We start from the raw sequence: 19824 nt of genomic DNA on the forward strand, positions 1-19824 counted from the left end.
CCTTCATAAAAGCTTTTATTGTCCCAATTTTCATCCGATTTTTATGCCCCTGAAATCGCTTTGTATGTTGAGACATTTTGGATTGAGCTATCAAACGGCTATGGAACTTTTTATAGCTTGATTTTGATATTATTATTATGATCGCCAGAGATACGTGGCAGTGGCGCATTTGAATAAAAAAATAAAGATTTAATTATTGAGCATAATAGTCTGTTGGAGACTGGCACATGCGAGCATGCTTCACTCGTTTCGAAAGCTTCAAGATGTTTGACACAGATGATCATAGAATGTCTCTTTGTTAAATTCTGTTTATTTAGTTGCGCCTGAGATCGAGGGAATCTGATAATTTCGATAACAAGTTGAAAGTCTTTCGTAATTCTTTAGGTAAATTTATGTTTCTCTCTTGCAATGTAAAAGCTGATGGAATTAACGAGCCGTTGATTTAGTTAGTTGATTCTTTTGTTTGGAAATTCTTTATTCTCACTAATTTCCATCGTTTATCGTCGTACTTATTATCACCCCTGCTGACTCATCAGCCGAGTTAATCGCGATGATCTGCGGCTGAGAGTAATAATTAAGGCATTGCTTATGATGCTTAACTCTTTTTATTTTCTAATTTCCACAGTAACAACTATCGAGTATTTTTAGAATGAAAATTTCGGTGGTCAGTTGACCTTCTTTGCTTGGAAGCATTTCACGTAATTTCCAGCAACTTCACACTCGTTATCACTGATTTCCGCTACAATGGAGAGGGAATTCATTAATTTAAATGGCCAAAATAATTTGTACAGTCGCATTAAAGTTCACATTTTCGATAACGGGACTGTCTGGGGATTTTGGTTGAGCACTTACCTTCGGGTTTACACATTTTCATTATCTCGATGATTTTCTGGGCCTCCTCTTCGTCATCAGGATTCCCTGATAGCATTTCCTCGAGCGCTGGGATGTCCATCTTCCCGTCGGTCATCTGAAAAATTATTATCGAATTGTGATTGTATATTTCTATTCCTGTAATGAACAATTGCGTTTAGCTTATTGTTTACTCACAAGGCCACTGTGAGTCATAACACAAGCATGGAAGCAACGGATTTCCTCGTTATCGGCGAACGCGTCTTTCTCCATTAGTTTAACACTTTCTGCATGATAAATTGGTTTAAATGAATATATTCTGCATATTAGAAATCGCCGGGAAAATTAACCTCATTAACAATTCTATTCAGTTGTGGAGAGATCAAACTAGAGGAGCAATTTTATCTCCGATGCATTGCAAAAAGAATTTTAATCCTCAGAATTGAAAAATCAATCAATCATGTCATTTGTTAGCCCATCGATATTCTGATGACAATAAAATGCCATTGACGAAAATAATATAAACGAATAAAATGAAAAAAGAAGTAAAATTCATCGTTATGTAGTGCCCCAGTTAAATATCGCCAGAAGTCAATTTGGAATTCCATTATTCAGAGAGGAATTACCTCATCCCCCTCGAATTCCAAGCTATTCAGCAAAAACAAACCGCCTGGTGGGCTGACTCAGGTCTTTTTACCTCTCCACTACCGATTTTCAACTACCATTGTTCACAATAATGGAGTGAACGAATCAACAAGTGCCTTCATCACAAACCTTCACTGAGTTTATCGATGCACGCATCGATGCTCTCCTTTAGTGCCTTCATGAGTGGGCAATCTTTATCAGGTGGACCTCCAGCCTGGAATTTCCACAATAAGTGAGTAAGGGCTTCCGCACTGGGGGATAAAAATTCTAATGTCTGGAACATATTTACTCGAGACGAGTAATTAAAATGACAAAGCTCCCATTTAGTTTTCCTACATTGCCTGGGCAATGTGCCACTTTTTTACTGAATAAATCATATAATAAGAATAATGGTAAATAAATAAATAAATAAATACATAAATAATAATAATAATAGTAGTAAATAGTAAATGGAAATTTCATTGCGTGAAGAGTTAAAACTTTACGATTTTATTCTTCATGCTCATCTCATTTGCCATGTCGAAGAGTTCTTAGAATCTGCGTGGAAAAGAATGCAATGAAATATTCATCGCTATCAGGAAACCGACGGTTGCAATCAATTTGAGTCATGAGAGGAAACGGTGTTACTTTTATGGAAAAAAAATTGTTTTCAGTGATTGATTTTTAAAGGATTCAATTCTTTTTTTTTAAACGATTTTTTTTTCACGTTATCGATTCAGTTGTTAGATTGTGAAATAGAATGAGTCAATTTCATGGTAGTTTTGTGTAAATTCCTGGGAATTCAGTTTGATAAGAGAATTTTTATGGATCCAATGATACGAAAGAAAAGTTACTCGGGAGTTGAGTTGAATCATCTTTGCTTCAGCACTTTTTGCCACGACATTCTCAACTTCCTGATTCATTTGTACTTCTAACTACTATTTCATTCGCCAAGGATAGAAATGAGTAGTGGAGTGATGAGGGGAAACAAGTAGACTCAACTCTTAATTGAGTTCTTGGGGGATATCTCTGGATCTGTGGGAGATGGTGATTTTTTTTTCTTGAGGAGCTCCGCACAAATTTCACTCTCTCTTGGATTTGCTGAATCAACTCGTTACCTTTTACCACTTTATCACTGGAATATCCCTCTTTTTTCAATAATGAGGAATTAAGGATCCCCAGAGAGATTTAATTAAAAATACTCTATTAATGAATTTCTCCATTGCGCCAGAAAAATATTTTTGTTTGTACATAAATAATTAATATACTTGGACATCCGTAAATAGTTTTACCGCTTGTCAATCGTCTCGAAGAAGTGAATGGAGAATTTAAATGAAAATTTTTTTAGCATTACAAGGAGTGCATGAATATGCTGAAACTCATTTTCCCTTCGCCACTTCTGATTCACAATTCCCCCTAGAATATAACGGTAATCGATAACTGAAGAAAGTTTCGACTCACAGCGACAGCAAAAGCCCCCACAAGAGCAACGACGAATAGTCCACTCTTCATACTGAATGAATATTGAGCAATGTGTCGTCTGAAACACCGCGCCAGGTAGTTGTTACACGAATTAACTGGTGTTTTTCCAAACTATTCATATTTATACAGAAAACACGCCCGGTAACTGACAATTTGAGTTTTCCCCGCGCGATCTCGTGTTTTTTCTAGCACGACAGGAAACGCTTCCTTGATAATTTCGTGTGATAACGGAGTCACGTTGGTGCGGCTCATCTTTGACTCCACAGTCTCAGTCACCAGTGGGTAGTTAAACAGGGCCCTGGGTAATTAACGGAAAATAAAGATGAATGAGTGAATGGGTATGACAAATCGAGCGATAATTTCGTGATAAATTTCTAGCGCCCGATTTTATCTGGCCCGGACGGCGACACTGGAAAAAAATATATTTACCCCAATTATCCATTTAGCTCAGACAAATATATTTTCTTGATTAGTCGAATTCTCATTATGCTAAGTAGACTCAATGGATGAAATATCATTTGGCAAAAATGAATACTTCCCTCAAGTAAATGAATATTTGTCAAAAATTTTTTTTTTCTCGATACAATTACCCTCTTTATTTTAACGACTCGATGGAGAAAGTTTATGACTACAAATAATTTAATCTATCAATCAACAAGGCGCTAATGTTTAACGGAACATACAGACGAATGTGTAAATAATGACCGAAGGACTATAAAAAATTCGATCGATAATTTCCGGGACAAATTTGTAGCACTCAATGAACGCTCGATTTTATCTCCCATCAATGAAAGCAATTACTCCCGTGATGGTTACAACTCTATATCTATAGTGAGGACAAATGACAATGAATGATATATCAATGTTACGACAGGAAGATAGCGACAAGTTTCCAATTTTAACGGTCTTTTTATCTTAAATTGCATCAACACTTTCCCAATGTCAGGGGGGTGCAGCATTTAAAGGGAATTTTATAAAATTCGTAAGTGTAGTCTGAAAACTAGAGACTTTCGAACATGAATGTCTGAGTAGGTTTATGAATTTTGTAAGGACTATTAGGAATAGCTGGAAAGCCATCAGAGGAGTTCATTTTATAGGTTCCTCCATTATCCAGGGTATTAACGCTCTCAGAACCCCTAGCATTAAATTTTTTAATGTCTTCACAAACGCATCATTACCGATTATTTTCCAAATTTCACGCTGTTATTAAAATGATTCTGTCAAAAGTTTAATTTAACAAATTCTTCATTATCCAAATACCAGTTAAATCATAAAAAAGTGCTTACAATGCTTATGATTACAATTGATTTTAATTTTTATGTACATAAATATTGTTTCAATTTTGTTGATTCATCCCAGTCAGTGTTGATATCATCGCGCCTTGCTATTCCGTGGATCGATTACCAGCGACTTCCAGTACACCCCGAGCTTCTCATGGGAAAAAGCAAACCTGCAACGGAGTGTGATACATAGTATCGTTAAATCCCAAGCTATCCTTATATTTTATATTTTTTGAGGTTTTTTCAAAATTCCCTTACATTTTTATCCGTCTCATAGAAACACTTGATGAACTGCCAGGTCCCTTCGCAACTGTCAGTACTCGTTACTGGAAAGTGAAAGATATTTTTTTATTCTGTACATTCTATTATTCATATTTGTTTACATATTTATCGTAAAATAATTCGTTTCGTGTTTACTGTCGTACCTGCAGGAGTACACAAAGCTATGACTTCCTTTAATCGTGCTGTTATGTCATCGGCTGGCAGCATTACGTCCATTTGCTTCACCATACTGTCGACATTTGGTAGACCTTCTTTCGTCAACTAGGAACAGATTCCGAAACATTTGAATACAACAGTGGCCACACCCACAGAAAAATTAATTTCATTTTTTCTAATAACTCGTAAAAAATTATTTATCGAAACGTAATCTTGAATTCTATTTGCCGTTTCATTCACATTAAGTGAATGGTCTTTTAATCGCTAGTAAATGTTCTCTTGACTCAGATAAGTCTATTAATATTTAAAGATGAAATCGCTAAGACGATGAGCACTCAAATTTGGCTGCGAAAATTATTTATCAGAATAGAAAATAATTTGCGTCGAACTTTTATTTTTCTTTTAAACGTTTGAGAAGGTTTTCTTCGGGGGTTTTCTGGACTTACGACTTTGATCATTTTTAACAAACATGCGTAGTAGCACTGCAGAACGGGATCGTCCGGCATCGGGCCGGTTTTCGGTGCGTCAACCAACTCTGAAATGACATTATCACGTCGATAAAAAAATCTATGGAATGCAATTGCAATTGATCAATTCGTCTGTTTAGCCCCACCTGCACTCGCACCAGTTTTTTGCATGCAGGTCTTCCTCATTGGCATCAGCATGTTTGTTACTTGAGGTATCGTCATTTTCTTGAAATCAGAAACAAATTTAGATGTTTAATTCAGTGGGAAGCGAGTTCCTCAGCGGATCGTCAAAAAAATTATGATTATTTATTTAATAATTGAGAAGATGCGAAAAACGACGAAAAAGAAAATAAGTCACAGAATACTCACAGCCCCGACATTGTCAAAATTCAGAACAACCAGAACTATCACTAATCCAGAAATAAAAGCACTTTTCATTTTTGAATTTTGATTCTTCGATTGAGAATCCAAGAAAAAAAATTTCTGATGTATCGAATCACTGAATTCCACGAGTACTTCCCAGTACGTAAAACTGAGGAATGAACGAAAAAGATGGCATATATACCCTATTTAATTCGGCGGAAACGTTGGTGGTCAGCCCACCGAAATTACAGGTGCTTTCGATGGACAAATGGTGTTTGAAACTCGGAATTAGAAAGAAGGAACTCATTGCCTTCAATCGCTTCTACATGTTGCATAATGGAAAAAAAATTAGTCTATTATTGGGGATTATGCGGATCGTCTGAAAGACATCTGAAAGACATCATCTCGAGGGAATGGAATATTCGACGCAATTTTTGTGAGACATTGATTTTCAGTTTTCGTGAGGGGAATGCGGAGATATAATTTTATATTTTCATAATAGACCGGTTTTTTTTATGAATGGTAATGTAATGTGAGTAACAATAAAATTGTGAATTTCGCTCACAATTTTGCAGATTAAAACATGAACATTTCAAATTACTCGATGAAATCAGCAATAACAACCTTGTAATTTTCCACAATTATTCGAAAAATAATGGAATTTGTTCCATTCCCAGCCCAAAGTAATCCTCCCAGTGACTTGTTGCCCGGGATTAAACATGATTAGCCTTGCGTTGTAGCTATCTGACTTATGATATCGACTATCGGTACATTTATGAGAGAAAGCGGGACCAAATGAAGTAGTTCCAATAACCAATAACTTACAATCAGGAGAATTAAAGGGCCAAGCCGGATAAGCCTGGGGAAAACCCCCGCGTCTGATGCTTTTGCATTCGCTATTCTTTCTCTTAGTAGTGATAAAAGATGCATCACAAAATTTTAGCCTTCTCTCTGGTTTGATTTCAGCGAAAAATAAAAATTAAAAATATTTATCCACTTCGTTATCACAACTGTGAATCGCTTAACAATTAAAGACATAATAATTTTGCACTGCATCAATTATTCCGCCGGCAATTACCAATCGCATGTGTCAAAGAAAAATAATTGCATCAACACGCGTTGATTTCCTCAATCGTCCCATCTGATTCAATTTGTTGATGTTAAAAAATGGCGTCCAGTTTATTCCCCATCTGATACATAGTGCACGTGGAACGGAAGCCACTAATGCTCTCCACCACAAGCCGAGAGTGTCATTAAAACTCGATTATACTTGACCACAGAGCCGCGTTTATATGAAATTAATTCTAAAACTTTTCCAATGGACTTCATTCCCGTGAAGATTCATTTCATTTCGCTTATCATCAGAAATTCACTGGTTTTTAATTACAGGGATGCTGAAGAACATGATTAATCAACGGGAATACTAATCTATCATCGGTTCAAGAACGTCGGATGACTAACATGAGAGTCATACGATAATGTCACAAGTTGGTAACAAGGATTGTGTTTCACAAAATCAGAAAAAGAGGGAATCGATCGGCAGCAATGCCTCGAGCTACTTGATTGTAAGTTTTCATCAGGGATTTTTTTTTTCAATTAGGGGAGGCCTTAATGGTCGTACGAGACACAGATGTCTATCGATTTTCTGTTGTAGATAGACTTCAAATTTAATAGTCTTGCAGTTATACACGCGAGAGATATTTAAATATTTTTCCAACGTTTCATCATCTCTCGTAAAATATTATTTATGAATTTCTTTCCTCTCACGCAATTCGATTCAAGATTTAACGACTGAAAATCTTAAATTCTGTGAGCTAACTAGTCAGTAGGAAACAGTCCTAAACTCCAGGGTTCACCTCAAACCACGCAATAATGAAATTAGAATAAAAATACAATTAAATAAATTTGATTAATTTCCATAATTTTCCATTCCAGTTATTAAATTCCCTGGCGAGTGATTTGGACTGTATGCTAAGTGAGCTCTGCAATAGTCCAACAGATCGTTTCAAAAGGTGAGTTTACGTCCCTCCATAGACATTACGTATACAGAGCAGTTAATTTAAACAGATCGTATTGAAGTCCGGGGGTCGAGGGGGGGAGACTCTTCTTCATAAGCCGAGCGACAAACTATTGCACGAAATCAACGACAGCTGGCGACCGTACCATGCTTTCCAGTCACGCGCAAGTGCTCAATGATTACGCATAAATAAATTTTATGCTCAGGGGTGAGGGAGGGAATAACGTGTACACCACGTGCCCGTAATTGCTGTTTTTCAATGTTGAAAATACCTAATAATTGTACAGCATAAACGAACAAGGAAAATTTTCCACTGACCCTTCGTGAAAGCCACGAGGATTCATATCACGTTTTATTAAAATTCCTGGAGCTTCTTTCTGGGTGCATGAGATTACTCATTCTGGCGATTTATCTCGTCGGGAATTGGAAAGGGATGAAATTCCCGGGGAATCAGAGGGCCATTCGGGAGGACAAAAATTCACCCCAAATTGCGAATGTCTCTTTTTCACGGACGGCCCGATGAGATTGAAGGGAAATTTAGAGTAATGTTATTTGAAAATGCCTCGTTGAGTGCTCATTGTTTTCCAGCTATTGGATTTTTTTTTCCATTCGGAAATCTATTTTTCTGGAATAAATGGTTTTTTGCCGCATGAAGCGCCGAGCTGTTCCAATCTCACCGAGAGAATCTATTTATCATAGTACGTTAGGGGCTAATGGAGCAGGGGAGACTCTCTTCAGTATCAAACGGAATCGGAAGCCTTCCTTGATCTCCGCATGCTATGTTTACATTCAGTGATTTTCTTCCTCTCACGCAAACAACTCAATTTCTTCCCATCTCAATCATGAAATCGTGTCCAATAGCCGGAGGGAAAAGTTTATCCCGGAGAGTTATTATTTTCTTTTTGGTGGGTTCTCAAAATTCGGAAGATTGAATTTACAAATGTTTCACCTCAGTCCTGATTGAATTTCCAGTGAAGAAATTGTCGCCGTTACATAAATACCGGAATCACAGACTATTTACACCTTCGCAGAATAACATATCCCAATTTCAAGGTTCAATATCCGATAATAATTTTATTAAATTTAATAATGGAAATTTAATAACGATGCGGTGGAGAGAGATAAATGAATTTGACGGGATGTCAATTGAGTTGTGGCTTTTGTGGAATAGAACAGGATGCGAGGTGGAAAAGTTGATAAAAATACTCTTTATTCTTTTGTTCAGCTGAAATTCTTCCAATAAGTTACAATTTTCATTGATTTTTTCATTCTACGGTGAATTTTCAATGGGGAAATTACGTGGAATCGCATCAAAGCCATTTCCATTTCCTCCCATTGTCCATTTCCCCTCGCTATCCCCCAGTTTTGCATTCCCCTAAAAAATTAGCATATTCACACACGGAATAATCATCATTCACAGGGCCAAATAAATCACGATTTTAACAAATTTATGATACCCTCCAATTCCTCCAAACAATCAATAAAAAATCCCTCAATCCTTCAGTTGCCAAAGCTGGAATCACCTCACGCCCCACTCCGATATTTCTCTCTTTGCCATTTCGATTGAAAGAAAAGAATCTCAAAAATCCCCAGACATTAATTCAAATCAATGTCCTTGGTTGAATGCTCCTTTATAAATAATACCCCGGCATTCATAAAAAAAAAAATCCAAAAAACCCACGGCACCCCGACAGAATACAATATCCCTCTCGAGGGATGAAAATATAAGGTAGTAGACGGTCCCTCAATGGCCTCCCCGCAATCATAAGAGCATGAAACACTGAGGGAGGAAATACCATTCCCCCATAACTCCCTCGAAAGTTTAACCGGGGGTGCCTCAACACAGAAGACACTGTTTCAACTTATCTCCGTAACGCTTCAACTGCTTTCAGGGCCCATTCGAACATTCCCTTTTATTGTTGTCACGTTATCGCATATGAAAAAAAATCAAAGCGTCAGTCTTTTTTGGAATGCATCATAAAAAAAGTGATTTCATTTTCGCGTGAATGCGCCAGAAGACTTACGTTTAACAAAAAAATGAACGGGGGCTTTTGTACTGCAAGAGATGAGAATTCATGATTTTCCCTTCCAAGAGGGAGAATTCGGGATTTTTCCCAACAATTTCGACGGCAATTACCATTTATGTAATTTTTCCATCGCGAGGAAAGGTTATTTCGGGACAGTCTGTTTATAGCCCTTCCATGGGGCTCAACCTATGTATTGGGTGTCAAAAATTTGCATTCCAAACACTCCATATTCAGACAGAGTTCACTGTCAACATTGGGTATAATGTTGAAGTCAATGACTAATTGAATTCCTGTATTACATTAATCAAATGAATAAATAGTGATGCGAGTTCCCTCTTTAAGGTGCAATTTCCCAGTTATTTGAGATTCTCAATATATTTCAAAATTTAATGCGCTCCTTTTCTCCCTTGTGATGACAGTCTAGCTTATCATGAGGCCCCAAGACGTACCCATGTAATGCGCTTATGAAAAATAGCCCTAGAGGCATTTTCTTTAAAAATCAATTATCCAACAATTACTCAAAAAATAATTGTGTCCATTCATAGGTCGAAATAATCGCCTGAATGACTTATGCTCCGGGATTAAATACGATTAAATTCACCCTGTACCTCTTTGAATTATGGCACCCTGGGTGGGAGGACCTTTATGAAAGGAAGCTCGGGACTAAATGGATTACTCTCAATGGTCAATAATTCAAAATCGGGCGAATGAGAATCAACTGAGAACTTTCCATCGTTCTAAAGACATTATTTGCATTCAACATAAGCTCGCGATCGTCTCCTTGGAATTTTCATTTCCGGAGGATCTCCCTCAGCCCTTTCAAATAAAAAAAATCCACTAAAAATCGACATCAGAGAGTCCTCAATAAACATCTTCCCTAAATAAAAAAAAATGTTCGTCATTATTGTATTTATTGGCCACATGTGTATCCTCTCTGGTCATTACACGTCGCTCCCCAATACACCCCTCGATATTGGCGATAACAATAATAATAATCTTGGGACAAAAACCATCCAATGACTCTTCGTTTTTTCGTTATTTACCTGAGTAGTTTCCTCTCTCCCGAGCCATGGGAGCCCCATGAATTTTCTCGCGGAGTAAAAAAACAGATTTATGCGATAGAGTCTCAACATTTCACGCAAAGTACGAAGAGCTTTTGTCATTCTTATTATTCCTTCGTTTTTTTTTTTTTTTTTTTTTTTCATTTCACAGAGATGAAATTCAGCCCTCCCTCCTCCCTGCTATTAAGCGAAACGGTGTATACCTTCTCGTGTTGTAGTTGCCCTCGAGAGACTGCCAGCCGACAAAATATGAGCTCTAAATATAGAAAGGACAAGAATTTTCGTTGACTCGCGTACACCACCATGAGAAACACGACCCCGTGCTTTTTTTACAGCTTTTTACCAACAATTTTTTGCATATTTTTTCATTCTGTGCTTCACTTTACATATAAATTTGTTCTGACGAAATTTATCATCAGCCCTTTTACTCTCACTCCTCATTTTTACGGGTTATTAGTGCTGGGGATGAATCATCGCAACGCGAGGTTTAATTAAAATCTGGGAAAAAGCGTTTATTGGGGGTCTTATTGGATCCTTAAATCATCAAACTTGGCCTGGCCGTTGGTGATCGAAGAGATGAAGAAATAACATGTTAGAAGGAGGAAAAAAGTGCTGCGAGATGGATCGGAGGTACTTTTTCATTTGCCCTACATGTCTGGTTCACGGTGGGGTGGAATAACAAACGGAAAAAGCTCATGAAAAATACCGGAAGTGTTGGAAAAAAATCAATAATGTTGACAGGGGCAAATAAACGGTGGATTTTTCAGTTTTGTTTGTTTAGACTTCGCACCACTGCAGGTGTACATTCACGTTGAAACAATTTTACATTGTTGAGGTCGCACTGAAATGCCTATTTGGCACGAATTGTTGGCGGGTTTTCGTCCAATTAGAGATGTTTGAGGAGAGGGGGATAACCTTTTTGAAATTAATGGCAACATTTACTTTTTCTTTTGGTGGGGATGCGGCGGGTTTTACTACTGTGGGGGCAGTACATTATTTGGTGATTTTTACTCTCTAAAATTCAACATTAAATTCCAGTTTTTTTTTGTAAATAACATGAAATTTAAGGGACATCGACTGTGAAACTACACAGTTCTTTTGAGAGATCTGTGTATTGAAAAAAAAAACACTTAAATTAATTTCTAAACTGCAAGTGCTTATTCACCCTGAAACAATTTGGCATTGTTGAGGTTGCTATGAAATGCCCATTTCACCCGAATTGTCGGGGGTTTTCGTCTAATTAGAGATGTGCTAGAGGAGGGGGAAAACCTTTTCGAAATTAATGGCATCGTTTAATTTTTTTTCATTGAGAGCATGGTGGGTCTATATTGCTTTGTGGACACTACATTATTTGTGAATTTTCTGTCATTAAAATTGTCAATTAAATTCGGTAGTCAAGTGGTAAAATTATTGAACCCGATTTCAACCGTTGTCCGGGTTTTAATGAGTATCTCGAGGGGCGACAGTAAAAATGTGATCACAACCTTTTTTGTAGCCCTTAATTCGCTCTACGAAAAATGTTTGGTATCTTGCTCAGGACTGAGTCTGAGAAATTTTCAATTTTTCAAGTTTTACCTTTAAAAAAATAATTCTTTTCAACGATTAATATTCTTTGTCATCATTCACTGTTCTCATCAAGCACCGCGAGTAAATTCAATTAAAAAACCCGATTATTTAAAGCCTCAAGTCCCACCCACTCCTTCCACCCCCTGAATATGAATGATAAATGAACATCCACTTCAGCCCAATGGATTTCACGACAGAAGTGCGTTTAATCTCTCCTCGCTCAAAGCTAAAACTTCACTTTCATTAAAAGAAGCATTCCCCTGCAGCTGTAATTTACAGATAATGGTAGAGGGTGATATTGTATAGCCGGCATTCCCAGTACAACCCTGTGCTTGTGTACGAGGGCGTCGCGACGCCCCCTACGTCATCGACGCCGCCGCCACCTCCCCACCCATCCCCCTTTTTTTTTCTATCACCTACCGTTCAACGACGCCGACCGACGCCGCCACTAGCCAGTGCGACGTCGACCGGTGCCACGCTCGTATCACCGCAAAATCATCCACAAGATAATGAGAAAGAGACTAAGTCAAGTCAGCATCGTTTCCCATCAGCCAAACTATAGCTCATAATCGTTGTGATAATATTTTCGCGAAGGCTCAAAAGGCTCAATTATCCAAAAGTATTAATAAACAAATGCAATTGCAATTAATTTATTGTGATATATACAGTAGTAGTTGTTAGTTAACGAGAGAAACGAAGTAACTTCCTTCATCAAAACCAGTGAATGAACATCTGTGTCAGTTTGTTGTATTATTTACTGGGTTGAACACGTGTTCCTGGATAATATTAAAAGTATAAGTAACATTTTGTGGTAATGGGGATTTTTTATCACCAATTGTAGTTCAATTGTTGTACATATATGTATTTATATAGGCCGAGTTGAGTCATCAACTCCCTCCACGCCTTGTCTAAGCGCCATCGGAGCCCAGTGCCTAATTTTACTGCTGTCTGACACGTTTGACGTAAGGGTCAGATCTACTGGGCAAGTGCTCATGCCGGGGGTCGTAGTCGGGTGACTGTTTTATAGCTGGGGAAAGTGGTTTATTCAAGTGTTATGGGGATTTTTATTACGTGAAATTGTTGACGATTTTTTGGGGGCTCTTTTGAGGATTTTAAAGATGCTTCCACCGTTTCTAAATAATATCAGTGGGGATATTCTCACACTCTGCAGGAGCCCTGCCGGGGATAGGAACGCAACAAGTCGAGGGATTAGGGGTCGTTATGCTGAAATATCTGTGAGAAGGTAAAAATAAGATTATTGTCTTCAGGGGTTTAGGGGGATGAGCATTTCCGGTCGATTCGTGGGGCCACGGGGCGGTCGGGGGCGATTTTTTTTATATTTTGCTAATTAAAGGGTTGTGTGGATGTTCGCGGTGATTCTTTGGGTCTCTGATTATTCCAGAGCAATTAACCTAATGTTCCCATGTCTTCATTTCATTATAATTTCTCTTTTTGCTTATTATTCATCAGGAAAACATCGGGAGCTCGTATTTAATGACTCGTCGGAGTTGAAAAAATAATTTACATTTTCACGTTTCTCAATCCAATTGTCAGTAAAGAATTCTAAAAACCACAAGTCCCTGTGCAAAAAAAAAATGTCAGACATTTCCTGTCGAGAATTTTATCACCAACAAAACCTCCAGTCTTTTCCTCAAGACAGTTACAGCTGACCGAGTGTCAATTTCCCCCCGACACTTAGCTCATTCACCCCATAATGTTTTCGCTCCATAATTTTTTACGAACTTCATTGACTGAAGTCTGCCCTCATAATAATTGCGAACAAATTCATTTCCTCTTCATTCCACATTCATCTCCGACAAATTCCCCCGGGTTCCCCCAATACCCAATACCAATTAATTCTGGAGTAATTGATATGTTTTTTTTTTCCACAACAAGCTAATGTCGTAAAATCAACCAACTGTGTTGTAATTCAATCTCGTTTCGCTCTGACTGCCAGCGTGAAACTTAAGCATCCATTCTTGAGCTTCGATTTCGCTGTCCTCTCCATCCTCTCGCTCTCTCTCATTTCCTACGCTCTACTCCTCGACGTTCGTGCTCCAGTAACGGGAAACAGCTAAGAGAGGGCTATCCAATGTCGCCCATAACGTTTCTCCCGTATCAGTGAAATGTGCTGAGGAGACGAAAAAAAATACATATATATAGTATATATGTATACTCAAGAAATTGGTAGAATTTGTTGTCATGCTCAAAGTAATGTAAAAGCCATTGGTGATAACGTTGAGTTACTCTTTACGACGGTTGTACAGCGGTGGAGAAATGGTAATGCCGGCAAATAGCCGGTGGAAAATATCAGCACGTGTTGAGAACCTCCAATCGCCATGGCAACCCCCGTTCAGAGACTGGTGAAGCCACACTGTTCACTCGCTGTCTCTCTTTAACGCTGCGTTTTCACCCTTGCTAACCCCTCACTCCACCCCATCCCACCCCTTCTGTGGCCACCCACGAACATTCGCCTCAAATGCTCTGTGTACATTCTCATTGATTCCAACATTTTTTCCTGAATTTTTAACTCCAGGGGGTGATGCAGCCCAGGGGTAGTGGGAGGGAGTCCGGAATTTTCAATGGAACTCAAATTATTTTCAATGAGAAGGGCGAAATCGGGGGGAAAATTAATTCTAGTGGAGAGTTTAGGATACTTTGGAGTGCATGGGCTTTGGTCGACGGATTTATATATTGGGGAAACGGGGAACTTTGAACATAAATTATCCATGGTTTTGGGATAGAATCAAAAAGTACTACTACTTTTAGCTGAATTGAGAAAACTTTTCGCCGATTCCACTGGGGGTTGAATGTTTCTTGACATTATTTGCCTCTCGCGACTTCAATTAATACAACAATAATCATATTTGCATTGATTTTAAATTTTTGTTCTGAAGTTTTAAGTGGAGGGTTATGTACTCCAAGAGCACTGGGAATTAGCCGAGAACTTTGAATGGAACTCAAATTATTTCCAATGGGAGGGGCGAAATTGGGGGGAAATTAATTCTAGTGGAGAGTTTAGAATGCTCTGGAGTGTATGGGCTTTAATGGTAGGATTTAAATATCGGGGGAAATCGGGAATGTTAGTTGTAAATGATCTATTGTTTTGGGATTAACATCTGGCGATGAATGATCAGAGGGAAATGGGGTTGAATGAAACAGAAGACGCCAATTGCTTTCAGGACAATTTAGGGTGTTTTTCGGGTTCCATTGGGCATCAAATGATCCTTGAGGTCATTCGACTCTTGATCCACATGAAGTCAATTAATACAAAAAGATTGCTTGTATTGTGATGAATGTTCGGTATACATTTGCATTGATTTCAACGTTGCTTCCAGAATTTTCAACTGGCTCTGTGGAATTTTCTGCGGAACTCCAGTTATTTTGAATAGGAATGGGGAAATTGGGGGTAAGATTAATTATAGTGAAGCGTTTAGGATGCTTCAGTGTATGGACTTTGGCGGAAGGGTTTGAGTGCTGGGTGAACCAGGGAATTTCGACAGTAAATTACCTCTGGTTTCGGGATTTAGGTATCATCATGATGAATGATTAGGGGAAACCGAGCTGAATGAAACCGCAGGATCGACAGCTACTTAGCGCAATGCTGGATATACATCTATTTTGTTTCCTTTTTGGTCGAGGGTTATGTGACCTTTCCTCACCATTACTTTAGCTCCTTGTCTTTAAAAATATCCAGGCCGGTTTTATAGCCTCCGAAGTGTTAAAATCATTGATTAAAATCTTTTGAAATTTACAAAAATCTTGACAACAATTTCTGTCGATCGGATGATACTCGATCTATTTTGATATCTCGTAAAATATTGAAAAAAAATTGTTAAGATCGTGTTTACTCTCCTAATATTATCTTTACCCTTCCAGAAACGATGTATTTTTGGAACCTTACTTGCAACAACGTAGAACTGTCGACGAGGTCGATGGATCACCTGCTACTCCACCACCAAATCCCCTTATGCAGCGCCAATTGAACCACATGCACCATGTAAATCAGGTACCATTCATTGTCCGGGAAAAGGGGTTGACCGCAATCAATCAAATTCGACATTGTTGTTGCATTGAGGGAAGATTCCCGTTGGGAATTGGAAACTCCTGCGATTACAATTTGTCATGTCATGTTTTTCTCTGTTCGGGGGATCCAGCTGAAAAAGTCGGCCAGTCACCGGATTTGCACGTTTCAATCCTGTTCCCTTCATTATCTATTTAGTCCTGGATCTGGTCATGGATTTTATTTTAAATCCTGATGATTAAAGTTCAGTCTGAATGAATGTAAAAAATTTCAGAGCTCGGAATCCCTGTCGTCCGAAGGTGGTTCCTCAGTCCAGGGTACATCGACAGCTGAGTCCTCCTCACGTTCAGACTCAGGAAGTGAAGTGGCCTGTGACATAACATTGATCGAGAGAATCATAAGATCTCACCCGATATGGTTTCTCCCTGGGATTCAGAGAGCTGGTGCATTTCACCTTCTTCAGGGAAAGGAGGAGGGGAACTTTGTAGTCAGACAGTCGAGTCAAAGTGACACAATGGCACTGTCGGTCAGACTACCTTCTGGAAAGGGCCCCTACATTGAACATTACCTCATTCAAGCTAATAAAGGAAAATTAAGCCTTGAAACCAGTGACAATCGATTTGATAACATTCCATCGCTCATAGCTCATTATGCGCAGTGCTGGTGAGTAACTGCATTCTGACAAGTTTATCTTTATGCCATTAATTTGAAAATTGATTTTTCCATCATTTTTCATTTCCTTCAGTTTACAGAAGGCCCCCATTAAAAACATGAAGTCATATTTTATATTATTTATTTGATTATAAAATATTATTATTAGTTTTTTGACATTTTCTATCAATTCAATGGCCCCATCTAAAAAAAGATAGTTGAGTGAATGTCAAGAGAAAATAATCCTCGAATGAAATTGACTCATCAGCGATAGATTTCACACCCGACGGTTTGTTTTCTCTCATGTCTCATAAAGTGCAAAGCAAATTGAATTGTCATGTAGCACTTGGAATTGTAAAATTTCCTGGTAGCCTAGAGTCTATTTTCACATGCCGATTTGCCCGTCACAGTCAGCAATTGCCATAAATAGTGCAATAATGCGTGTGATTCACACTGAATTTTGAGAACATGTTTCACGCTATCTTGGAAATACTTTGATAATTATTCTCCTTGGGGTATTGTCAAGCAGTGACGAGTTACCTGTTCAACTGACCCTACCTCGAGCGATGCGCGATGCCAAGAATAGACAGCAGCTGTCCTCGCTGGCGCTTCTGGGTCAGGAGTTCTGGAGATATCCCATGGCAAATCCCAAATCACCAGAGAGTGCCGGCAGTACAACGAGCAGCAATGGATCAAGTCTAGCAAGTTTTCATGCCGGAAATGATGGACACAATGATGATAAAAATATCGTGCTAAATCTGGTGCCAATATCTGCACATGACTCAAGTAAGATTAGTTCTTTGTAGCAATTTAAAGATTTATTTTTTTAGTTGATACTTTTTCTTAAATTGTGCATTTGATTTAGTTTTTTGTAAATTTCTCGGAATCCGAGGCAGATAGCAACATTTTGTCATGATCTGTTTTTATAGGGCGACTTGAAACCTACAAAAACTCTTTACAAAAACTTCGCTATCTCTCTCAGATCCAGAGCTATTCCTCGAAAAATGTTTTTGTCATGCGACAAAAGCATGAAAAACAGTGGAAAAATTGCAATTGTCAATTTCAGCTGATGTCTGATGGATTGACGGTTCTTGCTGTGAGCTAACAAAAAAATTGATGACAAGCAAATTCTAATTTCAGAATTTTCAAGAATGTCAATCAAAAAAATCGAATATTCGTCGTTTTTCAATGATTGCGTAACATCACTGTCCCATCAATGTCTAAATTTAATCCAATCTGAATGATGGGGAGAGAGAAAGAAGAAGGGCTCCCCGTGGATTTCCACGTCGGGGCCATGTCACTGTTGAAAAAAAATCTAGAGTCGCGTTATTTCAAACAAAAGTGTGGAAATCCACGTTGGAACAACATCCTGGGCTGTCTCATCTTTTTATAGACGTCAAACATTTTTCGTGGAAACACTTTTCACTCTTCAATTGAAAGATGAATCGTTTGAATTATATCCTGGATTCAAATTTTCCAATTTTTTATTCATTTATTTTTTTGTATATGAAAAATGGAGATATAATTTTTTTTATTAATTGGATAATTTCAGCTGAGGAAATTGTAGGCAGTACTCCTCAATAAAATTTGTTGTGTAGAAAAATCAAAATATTTTGATTTTTTTACACAATATTTTTATTTATATTTCCATTAAAAAAAATAGTAACTAAAGAAAGAGCAATCCATGTGAAATTTTCATGGTTTCATCAACTTCCTGAAAGAAGGGCATCTCCATAACTCACAAAAAGTCCAGAAAAAAAACTTCCCTCCAACTCCAAAAAAAAGTCACCCCGAAGATGATTCACTATTTATCCACCAATGAAAAATGTACTTATCCAGTTCTCTCCAGCGCTGTTTGCTTGCGACTTACCACATTTGGCTTGATTCATCCATATAAATCACCCCTCACTCATCTGAACCATCCAAATAACTCTCACCCCCTGTAAACTTTCAGCAAGCATCTCATCACTCCGAACAACAGGCACATTCGGCTCATCCCTTCCCCGCCAGCCTCGACCGACTCCACCAAACACCCTCAACTTGACCCACCTAAACGAGCCCCTGGAGACTAAAAAGTCCCAGCTGGACATAATCCTCTCAACCGAAAAAAATTGCCAGAAACTAATATCACCGAATCTCGTGCAAAGTGTACGCCGTCGTTCCCCCATTGTACATAACGTGGAAAACAACGTTCTCATTCCCACAGACACAAGATCTACAATAGACTCGGGTATTCAAGCGAATTTGAACGATCAAACTTCCCCCAAAGACTTGGATATTAAAACAATTGTTCTTGGGCATCAGGAAGTTGTGCAATGTCAAACGACAAAAACACCCCCACCCCCACCACCGAGATGGGCAAAACCCAATGCAAGTCAGTGCCAAAGTAACGTTACAGTAACGACAACAACAGTGATAACACTAAACGTGAATCAAAATAATGGGACAGATTATTCGGAGAACGGGGATAAGAGCATTAAACCAAATTACTTGGGGAGGAGTCATAAATTGTCACCGGTGATGTCACCGTCGGCAAAACTAGTCACGTGTGGCTCAAGGAATCCGTGCATTATGTCACCAGCAACCCCATCATCGACGAGCAAGTCGCGACGCAGGAAAGATAGAGAGGCCAGAAAGAATTCTCAGCATTATCAGGAGTCGGATATCCTGGAGTCATATTGCCGCAGCTCACCGGGGGACAAAGTGTCGGATTATGAGGACATATGGGGGACCAATGAGAGGTCCAATAACTCGAGCTGCTGGAGCCCTGAGTCGAGAATTTTGAGCCCCTGTGAGAGTGCAGTCAGGGAGACGGTCACTGGGGATAGACTCATGTTGCTGAGGGGCGATCGAGCTGACAGGTCCAGGGAGAAGCTCAGTTACATGGAGATCACTAGCCCTGAGTTCAGTAGCTTTAAACCTGCGGTGGAGAACAAGAGTCCGAGGGGTATGACACATCAAAAATTCTTTTTAAT

At 38.6% G+C, this 19824-nt stretch overlaps 3 protein-coding genes across 9 annotated transcripts in view; 1 reads left to right on the top strand and 2 right to left on the bottom strand.

Moving 5' to 3' along the window:
* The window catches only part of Spri (sprint), a 29440-nt gene that overhangs the window by 3269 nt on the left and 6347 nt on the right, over nucleotides 1-19824 (top strand). Inside the window, exons 2-7 of one of the 7 annotated variants that reach the window (XM_064121875.1) lie at nucleotides 6893-7068; nucleotides 7439-7515; nucleotides 16054-16183; nucleotides 16473-16861; nucleotides 17376-17635; nucleotides 18804-19796. In XM_064121875.1, coding sequence (XP_063977945.1) covers nucleotides 6982-7068; nucleotides 7439-7515; nucleotides 16054-16183; nucleotides 16473-16861; nucleotides 17376-17635; nucleotides 18804-19796 — 1936 coding nt within the window. In that variant the 5' untranslated portion in view covers nucleotides 6893-6981. The other 6 variants (XM_064121877.1, XM_064121880.1, XM_064121876.1 and 3 more) reach the window with 6 other exon arrangements.
* LOC135162927 (general odorant-binding protein 56a-like) lies at nucleotides 587-3083 on the bottom strand. Its single transcript, XM_064121893.1, has 5 exons — nucleotides 2935-3083; nucleotides 1624-1708; nucleotides 1048-1136; nucleotides 853-967; nucleotides 587-739 (listed from the first exon to the last, which is right to left on the bottom strand). The coding sequence occupies exons 1-5, from the start codon at nucleotides 2983-2985 to the stop codon at nucleotides 666-668; spliced, it is 414 nt and encodes a 137-aa protein (XP_063977963.1). The 5' UTR covers nucleotides 2986-3083; the 3' UTR covers nucleotides 587-665.
* On the bottom strand, nucleotides 4159-5675 carry LOC135162926 (general odorant-binding protein 83a-like). Its single transcript, XM_064121890.1, has 6 exons — nucleotides 5510-5675; nucleotides 5287-5365; nucleotides 5120-5208; nucleotides 4661-4778; nucleotides 4494-4561; nucleotides 4159-4405 (listed from the first exon to the last, which is right to left on the bottom strand). Exons 1-6 carry the CDS (start codon nucleotides 5576-5578, stop codon nucleotides 4388-4390), a joined length of 441 nt encoding a protein of 146 aa, XP_063977960.1. The 5' UTR covers nucleotides 5579-5675; the 3' UTR covers nucleotides 4159-4387.

The sequence above is a fragment of the Diachasmimorpha longicaudata genome, chromosome 5 (assembly GCF_034640455.1).
Source record: "Diachasmimorpha longicaudata isolate KC_UGA_2023 chromosome 5, iyDiaLong2, whole genome shotgun sequence".
Lineage (NCBI taxonomy): Eukaryota > Metazoa > Arthropoda > Insecta > Hymenoptera > Braconidae > Diachasmimorpha > Diachasmimorpha longicaudata.

Bases quoted from the DNA above. Each gene is read 5' to 3' on its own strand.
- LOC135162927 (XM_064121893.1), bottom strand. From the start codon at position 2,985: ATGAAGAGTGGACTATTCGTCGTTGCTCTTGTGGGGGCTTTTGCTGTC. The intron at 1,709-2,934 runs GTGAGTCGAAAC...TGGAAATTCCAG, and splicing joins TGGGGGCTTTTGCTGTCGCT to GCTGGAGGTCCACCTGATAA. The intron at 1,137-1,623 runs GTTTGTGATGAA...TTTATCATGCAG, and splicing joins CATCGATAAACTCAGTGAAG to AAAGTGTTAAACTAATGGAG.
- LOC135162926 (XM_064121890.1), bottom strand. From the start codon at position 5,578: ATGAAAAGTGCTTTTATTTCTGGATTAGTGATAGTTCTGGTTGTTCTG. The intron at 5,366-5,509 runs GTGAGTATTCTG...TCTGATTTCAAG, and splicing joins ATTTTGACAATGTCGGGGCT to AAAATGACGATACCTCAAGT. The intron at 5,209-5,286 runs GTGGGGCTAAAC...ATGTCATTTCAG, and splicing joins AAAAACTGGTGCGAGTGCAG to AGTTGGTTGACGCACCGAAA.